The sequence below is a fragment of the Ovis canadensis genome, chromosome 12, assembly GCF_042477335.2.
Source record: "Ovis canadensis isolate MfBH-ARS-UI-01 breed Bighorn chromosome 12, ARS-UI_OviCan_v2, whole genome shotgun sequence".
Classification (NCBI taxonomy): domain Eukaryota; kingdom Metazoa; phylum Chordata; class Mammalia; order Artiodactyla; family Bovidae; genus Ovis; species Ovis canadensis.
Genome location: NC_091256.1, coordinates 40,655,322 through 40,673,196, shown reverse-complemented (window position 1 = coordinate 40,673,196; position 17,875 = coordinate 40,655,322). Strand labels below are relative to the sequence as shown.

Genomic DNA, 17,875 nt, shown 5'->3' with positions numbered 1-17,875 from the left:
CTCAGTTCAAAAAGATCTCATGTACCTTTTACTCATTTTCCCCCTTTATTCCATCTTGCTGCTACTGCTAAGTCACTTCAGTCGTGTCCGACTCTGTGCTACCCCATAGACAGCAGCCCACCAGGGTCCCCCTTCCCTGGGATTCTCCAGGCAAGAACACTGGAGTGGGTTGCCATTTCCTTCTCCAATGCATGAAAGTGAAAAGTGAAAGTGAAGTCACTCAGTTGTGTCCGACTCTTAGCGACCCCATGGACTGCAGCCTACCAGGCTCCTCCATCCGTGGGATTTTCCAGGCAAGAGTACTGGATTGGGTTGCCGTTGCCTTCTCCGTTATTCCATCTTACCCCATGCTTAATAAGGGGCTTCCCAGGTATTGCTAGTGGTAAAGAACCCACCTGCCAGTGCAGGAGACACAAGAGACGTGCTTTTGATCCCTGGGTCTGGAAGATCCTCTGGAGGAGGGCATGGCAGCCCACTCCAGTATTCTTGCCTGGAGAATCCCCATGGATAGAGGAGCCTGGCAGGCTATGGTCTGTAGGATCTTGAAGAGTCAGACATGACTGAAGCAGCTTAGCATGCACACGCATATCATGCTTATTAGGACTTTCCTTTCAATGATACAGTGGGTAGTAGTTTAATCTACATTTTATTATCCCTGGACTCCCTGTTCTTTTCTTCTTTTTCCCATAGTCTCTTTCCTTTGTCTTGCTTCTACATGCATATTAGAGTTTGGTCTGCTGGATCTGAATGTTTATTTTTGTAATTAGAAATGATTTTAATTTCATGGTAGACTTTCTTTGAGTTACACTATAGGTGTGAGTTGTCAGTTTCACTTGTTTCCTCTTGTTAATTGTATCTAGATGGTTTCTTGAAGGATGTGCATCAATAAAAAGATTAGAATTTGGGCAGCCACTGTTGGGAAAGATAAGTTTGAGAAAAGTTATTGACAGAATGTTATGAATAACTTTTTTCAGTTGTAAAGTAAGCTTCAAATTAATATTCCTATAAAATATTCAAATGTATGGCTAACAAAGAGGCAGTTTGTGACATAATTTTACCAGTGTCGGTTTCCTTTTCTGTATTACTGATGTAATATGTATTTGATAAAATTATGATACAATTTTAATAACCATTTTGGTTGTGATGTTTTAATACAGTATGCTAATTTTTTTCTATATTGGTATATAAAGAGGAGGAGTAGGAAGACCAGGAAATGAAAGCATTCATATGTGAGAGCCTACATCCTCAACCTGTGTAAATGATGACAAGGAACCAGATGGGAGACACTGACGTGATGTTGATGAAAGGAGAGACATGTGTCCTAAATGAGTAGTTAGTTCTCAGTAATCAACCACTATGCAATAATCCAACTGTGGTTTCTGGACTGGGGCGGATGTATATGTAGGTGCAACCTCTCTAGTTGATTTTGTTGTCCATCCAGAGTTGAAAACTGCAGCTTTGAAGGTTAACTAATGTTATTATAGCCACATTTTACTATTATAGGAATAATATTTATAATAATCATGCTCTGGTACTGATATTCTAGTGAAATGTTAAAATAAGAATGACCTATAGAATATTTCCCTTTTAATATGGTCATTGTTTCGGGATGCTTTTTTATTCTTATAAAGAAGAATAATATAGAATAATTGTTAAATATTATATATGTAACAGTTATATAAGTAATTGTTATATATAAAATGTATATCATGAGTATTAATTTTGACTTAGAATTTTAAATAATATTGTTCTTTTTAAGATAAATGTTTTAAGTCATGTTCTTTTTAAGTCAAATAATGCTTTTCCTTGGAGATAAAGAAAATTATAGATTACAGAAGCTTTAATGATGAATGGTATGACTTATATTCAAATTAAGAAGAAATTTCTTATAAATGGAGTCGTTCATCATATTTTTTTTTGGTCTGATGTCCTTTGATCAGCATAAGTTTTTTGAGATTCATCCAATTTGATCTTTCCTTCTTGCTGAGTAGCTTTCCACTGACAGTTTATTTTTCTGACAGTTTATCCACCTACCTGCTGATTGTCATTTGAGTTTTTTCCAGTTTTGAACTGTTAATGTATATAGCTGCTATTAACAGTCTTTTACTCCACATGGTTTTACGGATGAGTGGTCCTTTACTTTTAATTGAATCCTGTTTAAACTGTTTTAGAAAATTTGAAAAGCCATTTACCTTAATTTATGGAGATAGTAAAACCTTAACAACAACACTTGACAAGGATAGTACAAGAAGAGAATGTTATATGAAACAATGTCGCTTATGAATATGAAGGTAAGGTTTTAAATAAAAGTTGAATTCAGTAATATGCATATTATGTATTTTCAATGCTAAGACAAACTTAATCTCTCTGAAAGTTTTTAATCCCTTCTAAAATTATAGTAGTCAGTATGTTCTTTTAGTGGCATATGATTTACTAGTGTATCTTTATGATAGAACTTTAGACTCAGTGACTGATGGCACATTAAAAACAAAAGTGTGACCATGTAGGTTTTATCCCAGGATGCAAGGAAGTTTCAATAAAAAATCTATTTGAGCAGAGGGAGGCTCATGAGCGAGGAGACATAACTGTGATTATGGCTGATTTGTGTTGTCATACAGCAGAAACCAACACAACATTCATTGTAAAGCAATCTTCCTCCCATTAAAAATTTTTTCAAAAATGAAGGACCATGAAAAGAAGAAAAATCTGTTTGTGTAATACACTGTATTAATAGGTTAAAGAAGAAAAAGCATAAAAGAAAATACCAAAAATGACAACAGAATTGAATATCCATTCCTGATACTTTTAGCAGTTTGAGAATAGAAGGAAATTCTCTTAATATTGAGGTTCTACTAAAAATCTAAATCAAAGATCATATTTAATGGTGAAATATTAGAAACATTCCCATTAAAATTGGAAGCAAATTGAGAATGCTTCTATGAAGAAAGTCCTATTCACAATAAGTACGTAAGATTATTGATAACAAAAGATGGGTAAGCTCTCTGAAAAAATATTCAGTATTATTGAAGGACATAAAAGAAGACTTGTAACTAATATATAATGTGTCTATATACATTAAGTAAGATATAATGTGTCTTTAGTGTTAATTGATACATGGACGGGAAAAGTCATATTGCAAAGATACCATTTCTCTTCAGATTACTCTGTAAAGTCATTGCGCTGTGCTCAGTTGCTAGGTCATGTCTGACTCTTTGCAACTCCATGGACTGTAGCCTGCTAGACTCTCCTGTCCATGGGAATTTCCAGGCAAGAATATGGGAGTGGGTTGTCATTTCCTTCTCCAGGGGATCTTCCCGACCCAGGGATTGAACCGGTGTCTCCCGGATTGAACCTGTGTCTCCTGCATTGACGGGTGGACTCTTTACCACTGCACCACCCCGGAAGCCCGAAGTCATTGTGATTCCCATCAAAATCTCAATATGTTTTATAGAACTTACTAAGCTAATTCTAGCATTTATCTGGAAGAGCCATGGCAATTTAAAAACATGATCTACTGGTATAAAGAGGTCATATAGAGTTGTCACAATAAAGACTGTGATATTAGTCTAAGTATAGGCATATGGATAGGGTGGCCCTACTCTGTTTGCCTATGACAGTTCTAATTCATGCCTGTTGTCCTGTTAATAGGCTCCCTTTTGTTCCAAAGACTGTTCATTGAAATTACATGGGAAGTCCTGAAATAGATGCATTTGATTTATGACCTCGGTGCTATTAAGAATCAGTGGTAAAAAGGATGTCATTCAATAAATGGTATTGGGACAAAAAGAAATATAGTGTGGCCTTTATCTCACACAAAACATAAATTAATTACAGGGAGAATAAAGACTTGAAATGAAAAATAAAACTTTTAAAAGAATATATAGGACACTGTCTTGATGACTCCTGGGAGGAGAAGATAAGGGAGCTACCTTAGGACAGAAAAGGCAAATTTTGAGAGTAGAATGGTGATTGACAGGGACTGAGGGTATGGGAAACAGGGAGAACTTGGTAAAAGGGTACAAACTTTTAAGTTTTAGGATGTACAAGATCCAAGGAGCTAATGTATAGCATGATGATGATAGTTGATAATATCTTTTTGCTAAGAGAGTAGAACATATGTGTTCACACACACACAAAGTAAATATATTCAATGAGATGATGAATGTGGTAACTAGATGGTGAAGATCCTTTCATAATGTTATGTATATCGAATTAATTATCATTTGTACACTTATAAATGTATTGCAGTTTTGCTTGTCAATTCTGTCCCTGTAAAGCTGAAAACAGTGAAAAAAGACAGAAAAACAAATGATGAATTATAAGGCTACATTATCATTAAATACTTTTTTATGAATAAGAAAGATCCATTAAACAGTATGGGAGAGCAAGCCCACATGCTGGGAGAACAGATTTCTAACACATGTAGGTAAATTTGAGGAAACAAAATTCCTGAAGATAAACTAAAAGCAATCAGCATACACACAATATAAAAAAAGGCACAAGATTTTAATTAGCATTTTATTGAAGAAAAATCTAAGATGACCATTCAGTTCAGTTCAGTTGCTCAGTCTTGTCCAGCTCTTTGCAACCCTGTGGACTGCAGCACACCGGGCCTCCCTGTTCATCACAAAAAAGAGTCTTAATTTTAATAGTAATCCTGCTAGTAAAGTTAAAAACATACTTGTCTTTTCATAGCGATTCCACTTCCAGATAGTGTGGCGAAATGTTCCTATATGAGTACAAGGAGGTATTTGTAAAAAACATTCATCTTAGAATTTTGTGTAATAGCAAAATAAAAATCTAAACCTAAAATTGTTGGGAATAATTTAAATTCTATAATCTGGAGAATTGATAAGTAAATTACATGTATGAAAATATTCCATATAGCATTTAAAATAATGAACTAAAACAAATATGTGTCAATATGGATAAATTTTAGAAACATAGTATTAGATTATTTTCCAGATAACTGAAAAATACTATTGATGTTTATAAATTCTGTCTTTATAATTCCTTTTGTCTTCTTTAAAATCTGAGAAATCTGCCAGTAGCAGTTATGTATAATGATTATATCGGAGAAGGCAATGGCACCCCACTCCAGTACTTTTGCCAGGCAAATCCCTTGGACAGAGGAGCCTGGTAGGCTGCAGTCCATGGGGTTGCTAGGAGTCGGACACGACTGAGCGACTTCACTTTCACTTTTTACTTTCATGCACTGGAGAAGGAAATGGCAGTGTTCTTGCCTGGAGAATCCCAGGGATGGGGGAGCCTGGTGGGCTGCCATCATCTATGGGGTCGCACAGAGTCGGACACGACTGAAGCGAGGTAGCAGTAGCAGTAGCAGCATAATGATTATATAGCTTTAATGTTTTTAAAAATAAAGAATAAAGTACAGTTTTCCCTGCATCAGAAAATGGTTTAGGTAATATCTAAGGTTCCTTCTAGCACTAAAGTGTACTTTTTTAGTGTTTCCAAACAGCAGAAAATCTTTTCTTAATATAGCATTTCTGACAGTCAAGGTTGTAAGTTCAAATATTGAGGATTATGAAGCCCGTTTCCCATACAGTTTGTAGTTTTTTAGCCTGTCCATCTGCCTGTCTATATTAAGCAATCAGCCAATACAGGGGTCAGAAAATTTTTTCTATAAAGGGCTAGGTAGGAAATATTTTAGGCTTGGAAGGCCATAGGCTATCAGAACTGCTCAGCTCTGCCCTTGTAGTGGGATACCTGCCACAGAGTTTTGCAACACTGTAAAAACAAATGCCAAAGCTGGAGTGATAGAGCTTGTTATTAATTAAATTTGGGTATCTTACAAGGCTTTGACTTAACATCTGTAAATAGCTTTATATAATGTAGATCACTAGTAAGTAGTTGTTTCAGTTGTTTCCCAAATCACTTTTATGAAACAGTTATTTTTGTGTCGTGACCTGCAGTAACTGAGTGTTTATCTACATTTATGTGCAGGGTCTAGGAAGTACATTTTTTCCTATTCAATTTCATGGGTTAGAATCAAGTGATTATGACCCTTCTTTGTGTGCAGAAAGTAGGCCTACCACGGTCACACTGGAAATTGCGTATCTAAAGGAAGCAGGGAAAGACCAATGTAACCTGAGAATTACCAAGCACTTTTTATCTCCGGAGCACTGAAACTGCGTGTGTTTAAGAACGTTTTAATACGAACCAGAGAGAGGATTTGAACCCATAAAGTAATGAAAGAAATATGTGTTCCTAGAGTGGTAATTCTGAAAAAAGTTGAGATTTTCAGACAAAAATGGTTATCTTACAAGTTGTTGTTGTTCAGTCGCTAAGTTGTGTCCAACTCTTTGCGACCCAGTGAACTGCAGCACGCCAGGCTTCCTTGCTTGTCCTTCACTGTTTTCTCCTGGAGTTTGCTCAAACTCATGTCCGTTCAGTCGGTGTTGCCATCCAACCATCTCATCTTCTGTCTCCCTCATCTCCTCCTGCCCTCAGTCTTTCCCAGTCTTTTCCAATGTGTTAGCTCTTTGCCTGTGTCAGGTGGCCGAAGTATTGGAGCTTCAGCATCAGTCCTTCAAATGAATATCCAGGGTTGATTCCCTTTAGGATTAATTGGTTTGATCTTCTTGCTGTCCAGGGGATTTTTAAGAGTCTTTTCCATCTTACCAAGTAACTAATTGTGTTTATTTTTTCCAACTAAAAATTGAATGTGTCTGTTTTTTTCAGAGACATCAAACCTGACAATATATTGATGGATATGAATGGACATATTCGGTTAGCGGATTTTGGTTCATGTCTGAAGCTGATGGAAGATGGAACGGTAAATAAAGATAAATTTTAAACTGTTACACCCTTCCTCCTTGTTTCCTTTATCTGTTTTAGAGTCCTTCTCTTTATATTATCTATCAAATATCCTTCTATCCATTTGTCTTTCTGTGCTTAACTTCCCTCCACTTAGGCATGCTTACTCATAATAAGGCTTGTCTATAAATTCATGCACCATTTTCTACTGCTTATATCAATGATTTTAAGATTGATATACTGTGCCTTTTTTGAGACTCTTGTTTGTTTCTTCTTTAGCATAACTTATTTTCACAGTTCCAGAGGACTGAAGAAAATAAATCCCAGAGGGAAAAAGAAAAGATGTGACTCCTTCACTTTCATTTCTTTTCTCTTTCTTTACTAGTTGTCTAGTTTTCCCGAGGGTCAGTGTATAACAAGTGAATGCTTTTTATCAGAAAATCGTCTAAGTTTTATGTTACCATTTGCTTTATTTCTGCTAACCCTCACTTCAGTTCAGTCACTCAGTCATGTCCCATTCTTTGAGACCCCACGGACTGCAGCACACAAGGCTTCCCTGTCCATCACCAACTCCCGGAGCTTGCTCAAACTCACATCCATCAAGTCAGTGATGCCATCCAACCATCTCATCCTCTGTCGTCTCCTAGACCCCTCCATTATATTCTCTCAATTACTTAATGGTTTACATGCCTCAATTTTATTCCATGTTTGTTGTAGTAGTAGTAATATTTATCTTAATTTCCTGGTTGTATAGTAGATGTCCAAATATACATCATTTTAATCGGTAGGAACTTTTTGAAAAGAAATTTGGTATAATACATTCCAAAGGCCACAAAAACATCCCATTGTTCTGGACCAGTCATTTGACTTTTGAGAATTTACCCTAAGCAGATAACTTAGAAACTGGCAACCCACTCCAGTACTCTTGCCTGGAAAAATCCCCTGGATGGAGGAGCCTGGCAGGCTGCAATCCATCGGGTTGCAAAGAGTTGGACATGACTGAGCGACTTCACTTTTCTTTCTAGATTACTTATAATACCTACTTAATTGCCAGCATGTAACAAATTCATTTTGCCTTTTGGAACTTTCTGGAAATTTTTTAAAAAAATATTTTTGATCCCTGATGGGTTGAATCTGCAAATGTGTAACCAGGAGACATGGAGGGCCAACTGTATAAGAACATCTGAGAATTACCAAATAGTAAATTCTATCCATTTGAAAATCAAACAGATTACTTGAAATCAAGTAGTGCTGGAGGAGACACAGTGCTAGGGGACATTGGACTATTAGCTCTGGAGAGCTAGTTAAGATGTTTGTTACCTATAAGTCTTACCCTAAACCTATCTAACAGCCTAAATCCAAGTCCTGGTAAAATCAACAGAGTATGAAAGTGCTCCTCCAGATGAAGAGGCTTGAGATGAATCTTTGTTGGTGTTGTTCAGTCGCTAAGTCATGTCTGACTCTTTTGTAACCCCATGGACTGTAGCCACCAGGCTCCTCTGTCCATGGGATTCTCCAGGCAAGAATATGGAGTGGGGTGCCATTTCCTCTTCCAGGGGGTCTTTCTGACCCAGAGGTTGAACCCACATCTCCTGCATTGGCAGGCAGATTCTTTAATACTCAGCCACCTGGGAATCAGGAGATGAATCTTAGGTTTTTTATAAATCTGCCCTTAAAGAGTAAACTGTAAGCCATCCCATATTCCACTTAGTATTTTTTTTTAACTGCTTAAAGAAGAATTAATATTCTTTAGAGGAAGATAGAAGAATTCATATTCTCTACAATGTCTTATTGACAGTGACCAGCATTCAATAAAAAATCACTAGACCAAAAATAAATAGTGGGTAACTTAAGTGATTGTGATGCAGAATTTAAAAATAAAAGTAGTCAGTAGAAATCTGGGTAGCACAGAAGTTGGATTTGCCAGACAAAAGACTAATGAAACTGTCATAAATACGTTCAAAGGAAGATATTACTCTTGGTAATTACACAGACAAGGAATGTCAGCAGAAAAATAAATCAAGTAAATCTTTTTAGAATTTGATCATTATATTAATAGAAATAAAAAGTTCATAGGAAGAAGTTAATGGTGGATTAGAAATGAAAAAAGAAAAAGCCAGTGAATTTGAAGATAGATTAAGAGAGATCAAGCAATCTGAAGAACAGAGAGAAAAAGATTGAAGCAAAATTGATATAGGGGCCCTAGGGATGCATACAATTAAAAGCCTAGAAAAAGATGAGATAGTAATAGAAAACATTTGTAAAATTGATGGCTCAAGCTATTACGTATGATGAAAAACAGATTTAAGAATCCTGGTATATTTCAAGGTTATGAAAAGAACCATGCCTGGCCACATCACAATTAAACTACTGAAAATTAAAGATTAAAAAATAAAAATGGGAAGCAGCTAGAAGGAGAGAGCCATACATACTGTGGGAAAATGGTAAGAATAACCATTGACCTTTCATGAGAAATCACAGCATGATATCTTTAAAGTCCTGAAAGAAGAAAAAAAAGTCTCTAAGCCAAGAATTCTATATAGAATAAAAATACTCTTCAAAATGAAGACCTTTTCAGATAAATGAAAGAGGCCTGGATGCTAAAGGATGTCCACTACAAAGAAGCCAATTCCATTTGGATGCTTAGATCTGTCTAATAAAGAATATCAGATACGATAAATAAGATTCATAGGGTAAGAATAAAGAAAAAGACTATACTAATCTTTCTTTTCAAGTTTGCATAAGAAGACATCTGATTATTAAAAACAAAAATAAATGTAGTGTGGGTTTTATGACATGGGTGGAAATAAAAGATATGGCAATATCACACAAACTCTGTAAAACCGGTGTATGTAATTACTCTGCTCTAAGGTAACTGCACGTGTGGGAAGTATAAAATGGGAAGTGGACAGTGCCGGGTATGACATAAGAGGGAGAGAAATAGCATGGTGGTCTTGCTGAGTTGAGAAAACACAGATTAAAGTCAGGGAGGCTGTGGCACCATAAAGAAGTGGTCTGTAATTCTGAAGAGGAGAGAGATACACTGAAACAGAATTCCAGGGGAAGAGGTAGTGTTTGCCCAGTCCTGCATGTTATAAGCGTCTTAGATTCAAAGCTGGGACTCCTCTGGAGTCTGATGTTCAGCTCTCCAAATTCCTGTGCATTCCAGAATGCACTGAGTGCTATTTCTGTCTGTCTGTGTTTCCCTTGATCTGATTTATTACTGAAATTCTGTAGAGTCAGAAATTCTTTCTAGTCATTCATTTTTTATTAATCATCTCCAAATTGTTTTTCTTGACATAATAGCATGTTGGTCCTCCATTTAGAAAGTTATAATGAAGGAATCTTCTTTTTTACTTGTTTATTTTATTTTTATCAAGTGATGTTTACATATTTTAGGAAGACTTATCACAAAAACAGCATTCCTTTGTCCTAGGTCCTTCTCATCTCCAAATCTCTTTTTCTATAGACAGACACATACAAATCCTTCAGCTCTGTCTTCTGTTGTTTCTTTTATTTATTTTTTATTATCGTATTCATACTACTGTCTCTTGTTATTTAGTTGCAGATATTATCTACTAATTTCCCACCATGAAAGATGAGGATTCAGATCTCTTACACCTATCTCAACCAATCCTTATACATCCTATCTTCCCCATGTTGTAATTATCACATAGTCTTTCATTAAATCCTGTTCAATGTTTAAAAAATACTTCAGTTCAGTTCAGTCACTCAGTCATGTCCAACTCTTTGCAACCCCATGAATCGCAGCACGCCAGGCCTCCCTGTCCATCACCAACTCCTGGAGTTCACTCAGACTCACGTCCATCGAGTCCGTGATGCCATCCAGCCATCTCATCCTCTGTCGTCCCCTTCTCCTCCTGCCCCCAGTCCCTCCCAGCATCAGAGTCTTTTCTAATGAGTCAGCTCTTCACATGAGGTGGCCAAAGTACTGGAGTTTCAGCTTCAGCATCATTCCTTCCAAAGAAATCCCAGGGCTGATCTCCTTCAGAATGGACTGGTTGGATCTCCTTGCAGTCCAAGGGACTCTCAAGAGTCTTCTCCAACATCACAGTTCAAAAGCATCAATTCTTCAGCGCTCAGCCTTCTTCACAGTCCAACTCTCACATCCATACGTGACCACTGGAAAAACCATAGCCTTGACTGGATGGACCTTAGTCAGCAAAGTAATGTCTCTGCTTTTCAATATTCTATTTAGGTTGATCATAACTTTTCTTCCAAGGAGTAAGCGTCTTTTAATCGCATGGCTGCAATCACCATCTGCAGTGATTTTGGAGCCCCCCAAAATAAAATCTGACACTGTTTCCACTGTTTCCCCATCTATTTCCCATGAAGTGATGGGACCAGATGCCATGATCTTAGTTTTCTGAATGTTGAGCTTTAAGCCAAATATACTTTTACAAATATTATTTATGACTGTGCCATGCTGTTTATTTTAATTACATTTCTTTTCTTGAACAGCTCTTTGTTTTCCTTGGAGTAAGTGACTCATTTGCTTTGCTTAGTTTTCTGTATAAATCTCACTTTTGTTACTGTGTCCAACTCTTTGCAACCATATGGAGTGCAGAGTGCCAGGCTTCCCTGTCCTTTACTATCTCCCTGAGTTTACTCAAGCTCATGTCCATTGAGTTGGTGATGCTACTAACCATCTCATCCTCTATTAGCCCCTTCTCTTTTTGCCCTCAATCTTTCCCAGTATCACGGTCTTTTCCAGTGAGTCAGCTTTTCACATCTTGTGGCCAAAGTATTGGAGCTGCAGCATCAGTCCTTTCAATGAATATTCAGGGTTGTTTCCTTTAGGATTGACAGGTTTTTGATATCCTTGCTGTCTAAGGGAATCTCAAGAATCTTCTCCAGCACCACAGTTTGAAAGCATCAACTCTTTGGCACTCAGCCTTCTCACTAGTTTATCCCCAAACTCTCCACTACATTTAGGAAATTGAGCAATTCCTTTCTTTCTCAGACACAATGAATAACTTAGTGACTCTCTTGTTTGGAGGTTTGCATACTCTGATTCTAGTCTGTAGGCCCACTGTCCAATAGGCCTACTGTACAACTGTCATCCTAAAATTACCTTTCCTCATCATCATGGAATTTAATATGTTGCTTTCTAGTATTGGATCCTCTGTTTCCTGGATCCATTTGTGTGTGTCTTCTCAATTTAGTGGTAGTGAAGCAAGAGAGTTCCAGAAAAACATCTATTTCTGCTTTATTGACTATGCCAAAGCCTTTGACTGTGTGGATCACCATAAACTGTGGAAAATTCTGAAAGAGATGGGAATACCAGACCACCTGACCTGCCTCTTGAGAAACCTATATGCACGTCAGGAAGCAACAGTTAGAACTGGACATGGAACTACAGATGGGTTCCAAATAGGAAAAGGAGTACATCAAGGCTGTGTATTGTCACGCTGCTTATTTAACTTCTGTGCAGAGTACATCATGAGAAATGCTGGACTGGAAGAAGCACAAGCTGGAATCAAGATTGCCGGGAGAAATATCAATAACCTCAGATAAGCAGATGACACCACCCTTATGGCAGAAAGTGAAGAGGAACTAAAAAGCCTCTTGATGAAAGTGAAAGAGGAGAGTGAAAAATTTGGCTTAAAGCTCAACATTCAGAAAACGAAGATCATGGCCTCTGGTCCTATCACCTCATGGGAAATAGATGGAGAAACAGTGGAAACAGTGTCAGACTTTATTTTTCTGGGCTCCAAAATCATGGCAGATGGTGACTGCAGCCATGAAATTAAAAGACACTTACTCCTTGGAAGAAAAGTTATGACCAACCTAGATAGCATATTGAAAAGCAGAGACATTACTTTGCCAACAAAGGTCCGTCTAGTCAAGGCTATGGTTTTTCCTGTGGTCATGTATGGATGTGAGAGTTGGATTATAAAGAAAGCTGAGTGCTGAAGAATTGATGCTTTTGAACTGTGGTGTTGGAGAAGACTCCTGAGAGTCCCTTGGACTGCAAGGAGATCTAACCAGTCCATTCTAAAGGAGATCAGTCCTGGGTGTTCTTTGGAAGGAATGATGCTAAAGCTGAAACTCCAGTACTTTGGCCAGCTCATGCGAAGAGTTGACTCATTGGAAAAGGCTCTGATGCTGGGAGGGATTGGGGGCAGAAGAAGGGGACAACAGAGGATGAGATGGTTGGATGGCATCACCGGCTTGATGGATGTGAGTCTGAGTGAACTCCGGGAGATGGTGATGGACAGGGAGGCCTGGCGTGCTGCAGTTCATGGGGTCGCAAAGAGTCGGACACGACTGAGAGACTGAACTGAACTGAACTGAACCTCAGACAGGTTCCATTGGAAGTAAATATTTCATAATCTTGCATGTCTGAAAAATGCCTTCATTTCTATTCTTATACTTGATGAATAAATTGTCTAGACTGGACATAATATTATAGATTTGAACTTACTCTTCTCTTAGAATTTAGAAGACACTGCATTGTCTTTTAATTTACTGTTGAGGCATCTGATGCCATCCTAATTATCAAAGCTTCTGTTATAATCTTCCCCCCTTATTTGGAAGCCTTTAGCGTGTTATGTTTATTTCTGTTGTTCTGTAATGTTGTAATTATATAATTTTGTAATTATATAATTTTGTAATTATATAATTTTGTGTGGATCATTATTACCTGGATAGTTGCTTCAATTTTAACCTTTCCCAAAGTTTGTGAGTTTCTATATTAACTTTCAGCTTGCTTTTTGTTTCTCACATTGAAGTCAAAATTAAACAATTTAAATCACTATACGTTTATAAGAAGTCAGTTTTTGTGTGGGGATGTCTTGCTGTAATTCTTTCTTTCTATGAAACTGTTTTGGATGTTCTTGGCCATTTGTTTTTCCATATGACAGTTAGGATTGTATTATTGGTTTATATACATACAGACACATATAAACACCCCTTCACATATGCAAGCTTGTAGACGTTCACTGAATTTAGAGACTAATTTTGGGAAAACTTTGTCTATAACTTGCCATCTTCCCATCTGTGAATATGGTTTCTGTCTTCATTGTTGTAGGTTTCTCTTATTTGTGTAAAGTTTTATAATTATGTTCAGGTAAAGGTTAATTGTGTAAAGGTAAATTCATTACCTTTATTTGTTAGATTTGCTCCTAGATACCTTGTGGAGTTTTTTGTTTTGGGGCTATTATAAATGGATAACTTAAAATTTTGCATTTTAATAGTTTGCTGCTATTCTTTAGGACCACAGTTGACTTTTGTTTGTGTATTCATCCTGAAACAAGCAAGCTTGCTAAGCTTTTTTTTAATTAGTTCAAAACAATTTATAGATTCTATATGTATATTTTTCTATATAGACAATCTTATAATCTGCAAATAATGACCAGCTTTGTGTTTTGTCCTTTCCAGTCCTTACATTTTTACTTTGCTGTATTTTTTTTTTCCTATCATACAGTTAGTGATCTTCAGCACAGGATTAATGTTTAGGAATTGGGAGCTTCTCTGCGTTGTTCATAGCTTTATTGGTGTTTTCCCTGTAGTTTTAAGTTAAGTAGTATATTTGCTGGAAGCTTTTGGTATGTATTCTTCATCAGATTAAGGAAGTTTCTGTTTCTGATTGCCATGTTATGGTTGTTAATGTTGTACATTCAAATCATTTTTCTGCACTGTTGAGTGGATATCAGAGTGTTTTTCCTGTTATATGATGAGTGACATAGATTGTCCAGTGTTAAAGCATACATTCTTTGAATGTAAATGTAACTTTATCATCAAGCTTGTATTACTTGCTATCTTTGATCAAATTGCTAGATTGACCATGCTAAAATTTTATATTGGATTGTTACCTGAGATTCATATCTGACATTGATTATATCTGAGTTTGCAGTATAATTTTCCTTCTCAAATTTTTCTTGTCTGCCTTGTTTTGTATTTAGGTTGTTTTAGCCTTATAAAATGAACAGGGGAGCCATGTCCCCCACCCTTACCCATTTTGGATCTAGAACAGTTCTTATAATACTGGGGTTATCTGTTTCTTATGTAATTGGTGGAACTCACTTTAAATCACCTTTGCTTCAGTGAGGTTTTGTTTTCTTCTTATTTTGTTTGTTTTCCAGGTAGATTTTATATTGATTCAAACTTTTTAATGGTTATAGGTCTCTTTGGTTTTCTATTTCTTCCTGAGTCAGTTTTGGTAAGTTACATTTTTTTCTATGGAAATTATCTCTTTTCTCTGCATTTTCAATTTTATTTGTATAAAATTGTTCAGATTGCACTTTTTCTAGTTTTAAAATCTCCATTACATGCATATTTCACCGCTTTCTTCATTCCTAATATTGTTTATTTATGCTTAACTTTTTCTTCGTAAGTTTTGACATAGAGCATTTTGCTAAATATTTTCCAGCTTTAGTTAGAATTCTTCTGTGGACCATTAATTATTTAGATGTGTGCCTTTTAGTATTCATAGTACAATATTTACTTATCTGGTGTTTATAGAAAGTTTTCTTTTACTGAAGAGTGGATCTGTTTGTTAGCAGTTTTTTAGCATTTGTCAAGATTATGTTTTGATTTCGCATGGGCCAGTTCTTTTAACTATTACATATTTGTTTGAAATTATGAATCTTTTTCTAACTTCTGGTTGCAGATATCTGTAATAAGATAAAAGTTGTAAACTTTGTTCAAAATTTTAATATTCTTACTACCTCTATTTCTTTCTCATCTATTTATTATTTAAAAATCTTTACTATGATGTTGAATTTCTTAATTTTCCCTTATAATTTTCACAACTCTTTTGTAGCTGTGTTGTTAGTTACATATTATTTAGGATTGCTCTTCCATGGTATTTTCTATTTATGTTAATAAATGATTAAAAATCATAATAATCATCTTGGCCTTAGAATCTAGTTTGACTGATAATTAATACAGCTCCCTTAGCTTTCTTTTGTTTAGCATATGCCTGGCATATTTTTCCATCCTTTTTCTTAAAAAACGTTTCTTAGGTTCTATGTCTAGGTGCATTAAACAGATTATTGCTGATTTTTCAAAAAAATTTTCATTGTGGTTTTGTCATCTAATGTGATAATGGTGCTTTTTGATAGGTGAACTTAATCACTTGTGAATTTCATTATTTGTTTGTATTTCTTTCTAGTATCTTGGACTATTTACTATAGGTTTTGCTTGTTTGTTTGCATCATGCTTCCCACCCCCTTTCCTGCTTTTTGTTGGCTGGGTCAAATTTGTTTTTATTTCTTTTTTTTTTTTTTCCTTTTTGAAAGTTATACATTCTATTTCAAATATTTTAATGTTTATCTTAAAAATTTAAGCATTTATCATTTATGTTAAATATAGTTTTCCCCATATTCCTAATCAAAGAAAAAAACTTAGTGTATCTTATATACAAAAATTAGCTCAAAATGGATCAAAATCCTAAATGTAAGAGTTAAAACTTACATTTAAGGGGCAGAGGGAGAAGTTTTATGATATTGGATTTGGCAGTGATTTCTTGGATATGACAGAAGACAATATGCAACAACAAAAATAGAGGAATAGACTACATCATCATTAAAAATTTCTATGCATCACAAGATACAGTTGTTATAGTGAAACGGCAGCCTGTACAGTGGGAGAAAGTAGTTGCAAATTGTATGTCTGACAAGAGGTTATTATCCAGAATGTATAAAGAATTCCTGCAACTCAATAACAGACTAACAACCCAGTTCAAAATACGCAAAGGATTTGAAGTGATGTTTCTCCTAAGAAAATAGACGAATGACTCTGCATCACTAGTCAGTACGGAAATGCACATCAAAACCACAATGAGATACTGCTTCATACCATTAGGATGGCCACTATAAAAAAAAACAATAATAACAAGTTTTAGTAAAGTTGTGGGAAAATTGGAACCTCTGTGCACTGCTGATGGAGTTGTAAAATGCTGTAGCCACTGTGGAAAATAGTATAACAGTTCTTCAAAAAGCTGAAAACAAAATTACCATATGATCTAGCAGTTCCACGTTTGTGTACATATTCCACAGAAGGTAAAGCAGAGTCTCAAAGAAATATTTGTTCACCCGTGTTCACAGCACCATTATTCACAAAAGTCAAGGGATGTAAGCAACTCTGGTGTCCACTATAGGATGAATGGGAAAAAAAAATGTGGTATATCCATACATTGGAACGTTATTCAGCTTTAAAAGAACATCCTGATCCATCCTACAACATGGATAGACCTTTTAAAAAACATGCCAAGTGATATACACCAGACACAAACAAACACGTTATTGTGCAATTTCACTTGTATAAACTACCTAGAGTAGTCAAATTCTTAGCAGCTATAGTGGTGGTTGCTAGGGTCTGGGAGGAGAAGGGGATGGGGGAGTTATTATTTAATAGATTTTCAGTTTTGTAAGATGAAAAGAGTTTTAGAAATGGACGGTGGTGACGGTTGCACAGCAGTGTAAATGTACTTAATGCCACTGAACTATACACTTGGAAATGGTTATGGTGGTAAATTTTGTCATGGGTATCTTACCACAATTAAAAGTAATAATTAAGAAATAAATGAAAAAATAGAAAACCAAGGAGCTCGGAACATTTTAATCCTGATCACTCCCTTAGTAACTGGTTGTCTTCCGGTGTTTTAGTTCCATACTCTTTTCCATCGTTTGAGTAGTTATTCCTTCCTCCTCCTCCCCCATCTCCTATCGCTGTTATTGCTCCTGCTCATCTTCATGTTACTCTTTATTGCCCTGTTTCTCCTTCATCATTATTTTATCCAGTTAGTCACCGTTTAGGTGCGTGCTAAAGTTGACCAATGTCTTTGCTCACAGGTGCTTCTGGTGTCACATTTCTTCCTCTGGATTATGTTTCTTGATTTGAAGTATATCCCTTAGTACTCCTGTTTAACTAAAAGAGTCTATATGTGGTAGTTTACTCACTCTTTGTATGAAAATATCTTTATTTAATCCCCATTTCTATTTTATAATTTAGGTGAGTAGGGAATATAATATTGACCATTACTTTGTTTCATCACTTTGAAAAATACAATTCCATTTTCTTCTAACAGCTCCATTAGCATTAATAATTCAGCTGTCGTTCTAATTATCAT

The 17,875-nt window shown here is 36.0% G+C and overlaps 1 protein-coding gene across 12 annotated transcripts in view; it reads left to right on the top strand.

Moving 5' to 3' along the window:
- Positions 1 to 17,875, top strand: part of CDC42BPA (CDC42 binding protein kinase alpha) — a 304,528-nt gene that overhangs the window by 141,970 nt on the left and 144,683 nt on the right. For all 12 annotated transcript variants that reach the window (XM_069545455.2, XM_069545451.2, XM_069545454.2 and 9 more), the window contains exon 6: positions 6,703 to 6,796. In XM_069545455.2, coding sequence (XP_069401556.1) covers positions 6,703 to 6,796 — 94 coding nt within the window. The remainder of the gene's footprint in view (positions 1 to 6,702; positions 6,797 to 17,875) is intronic.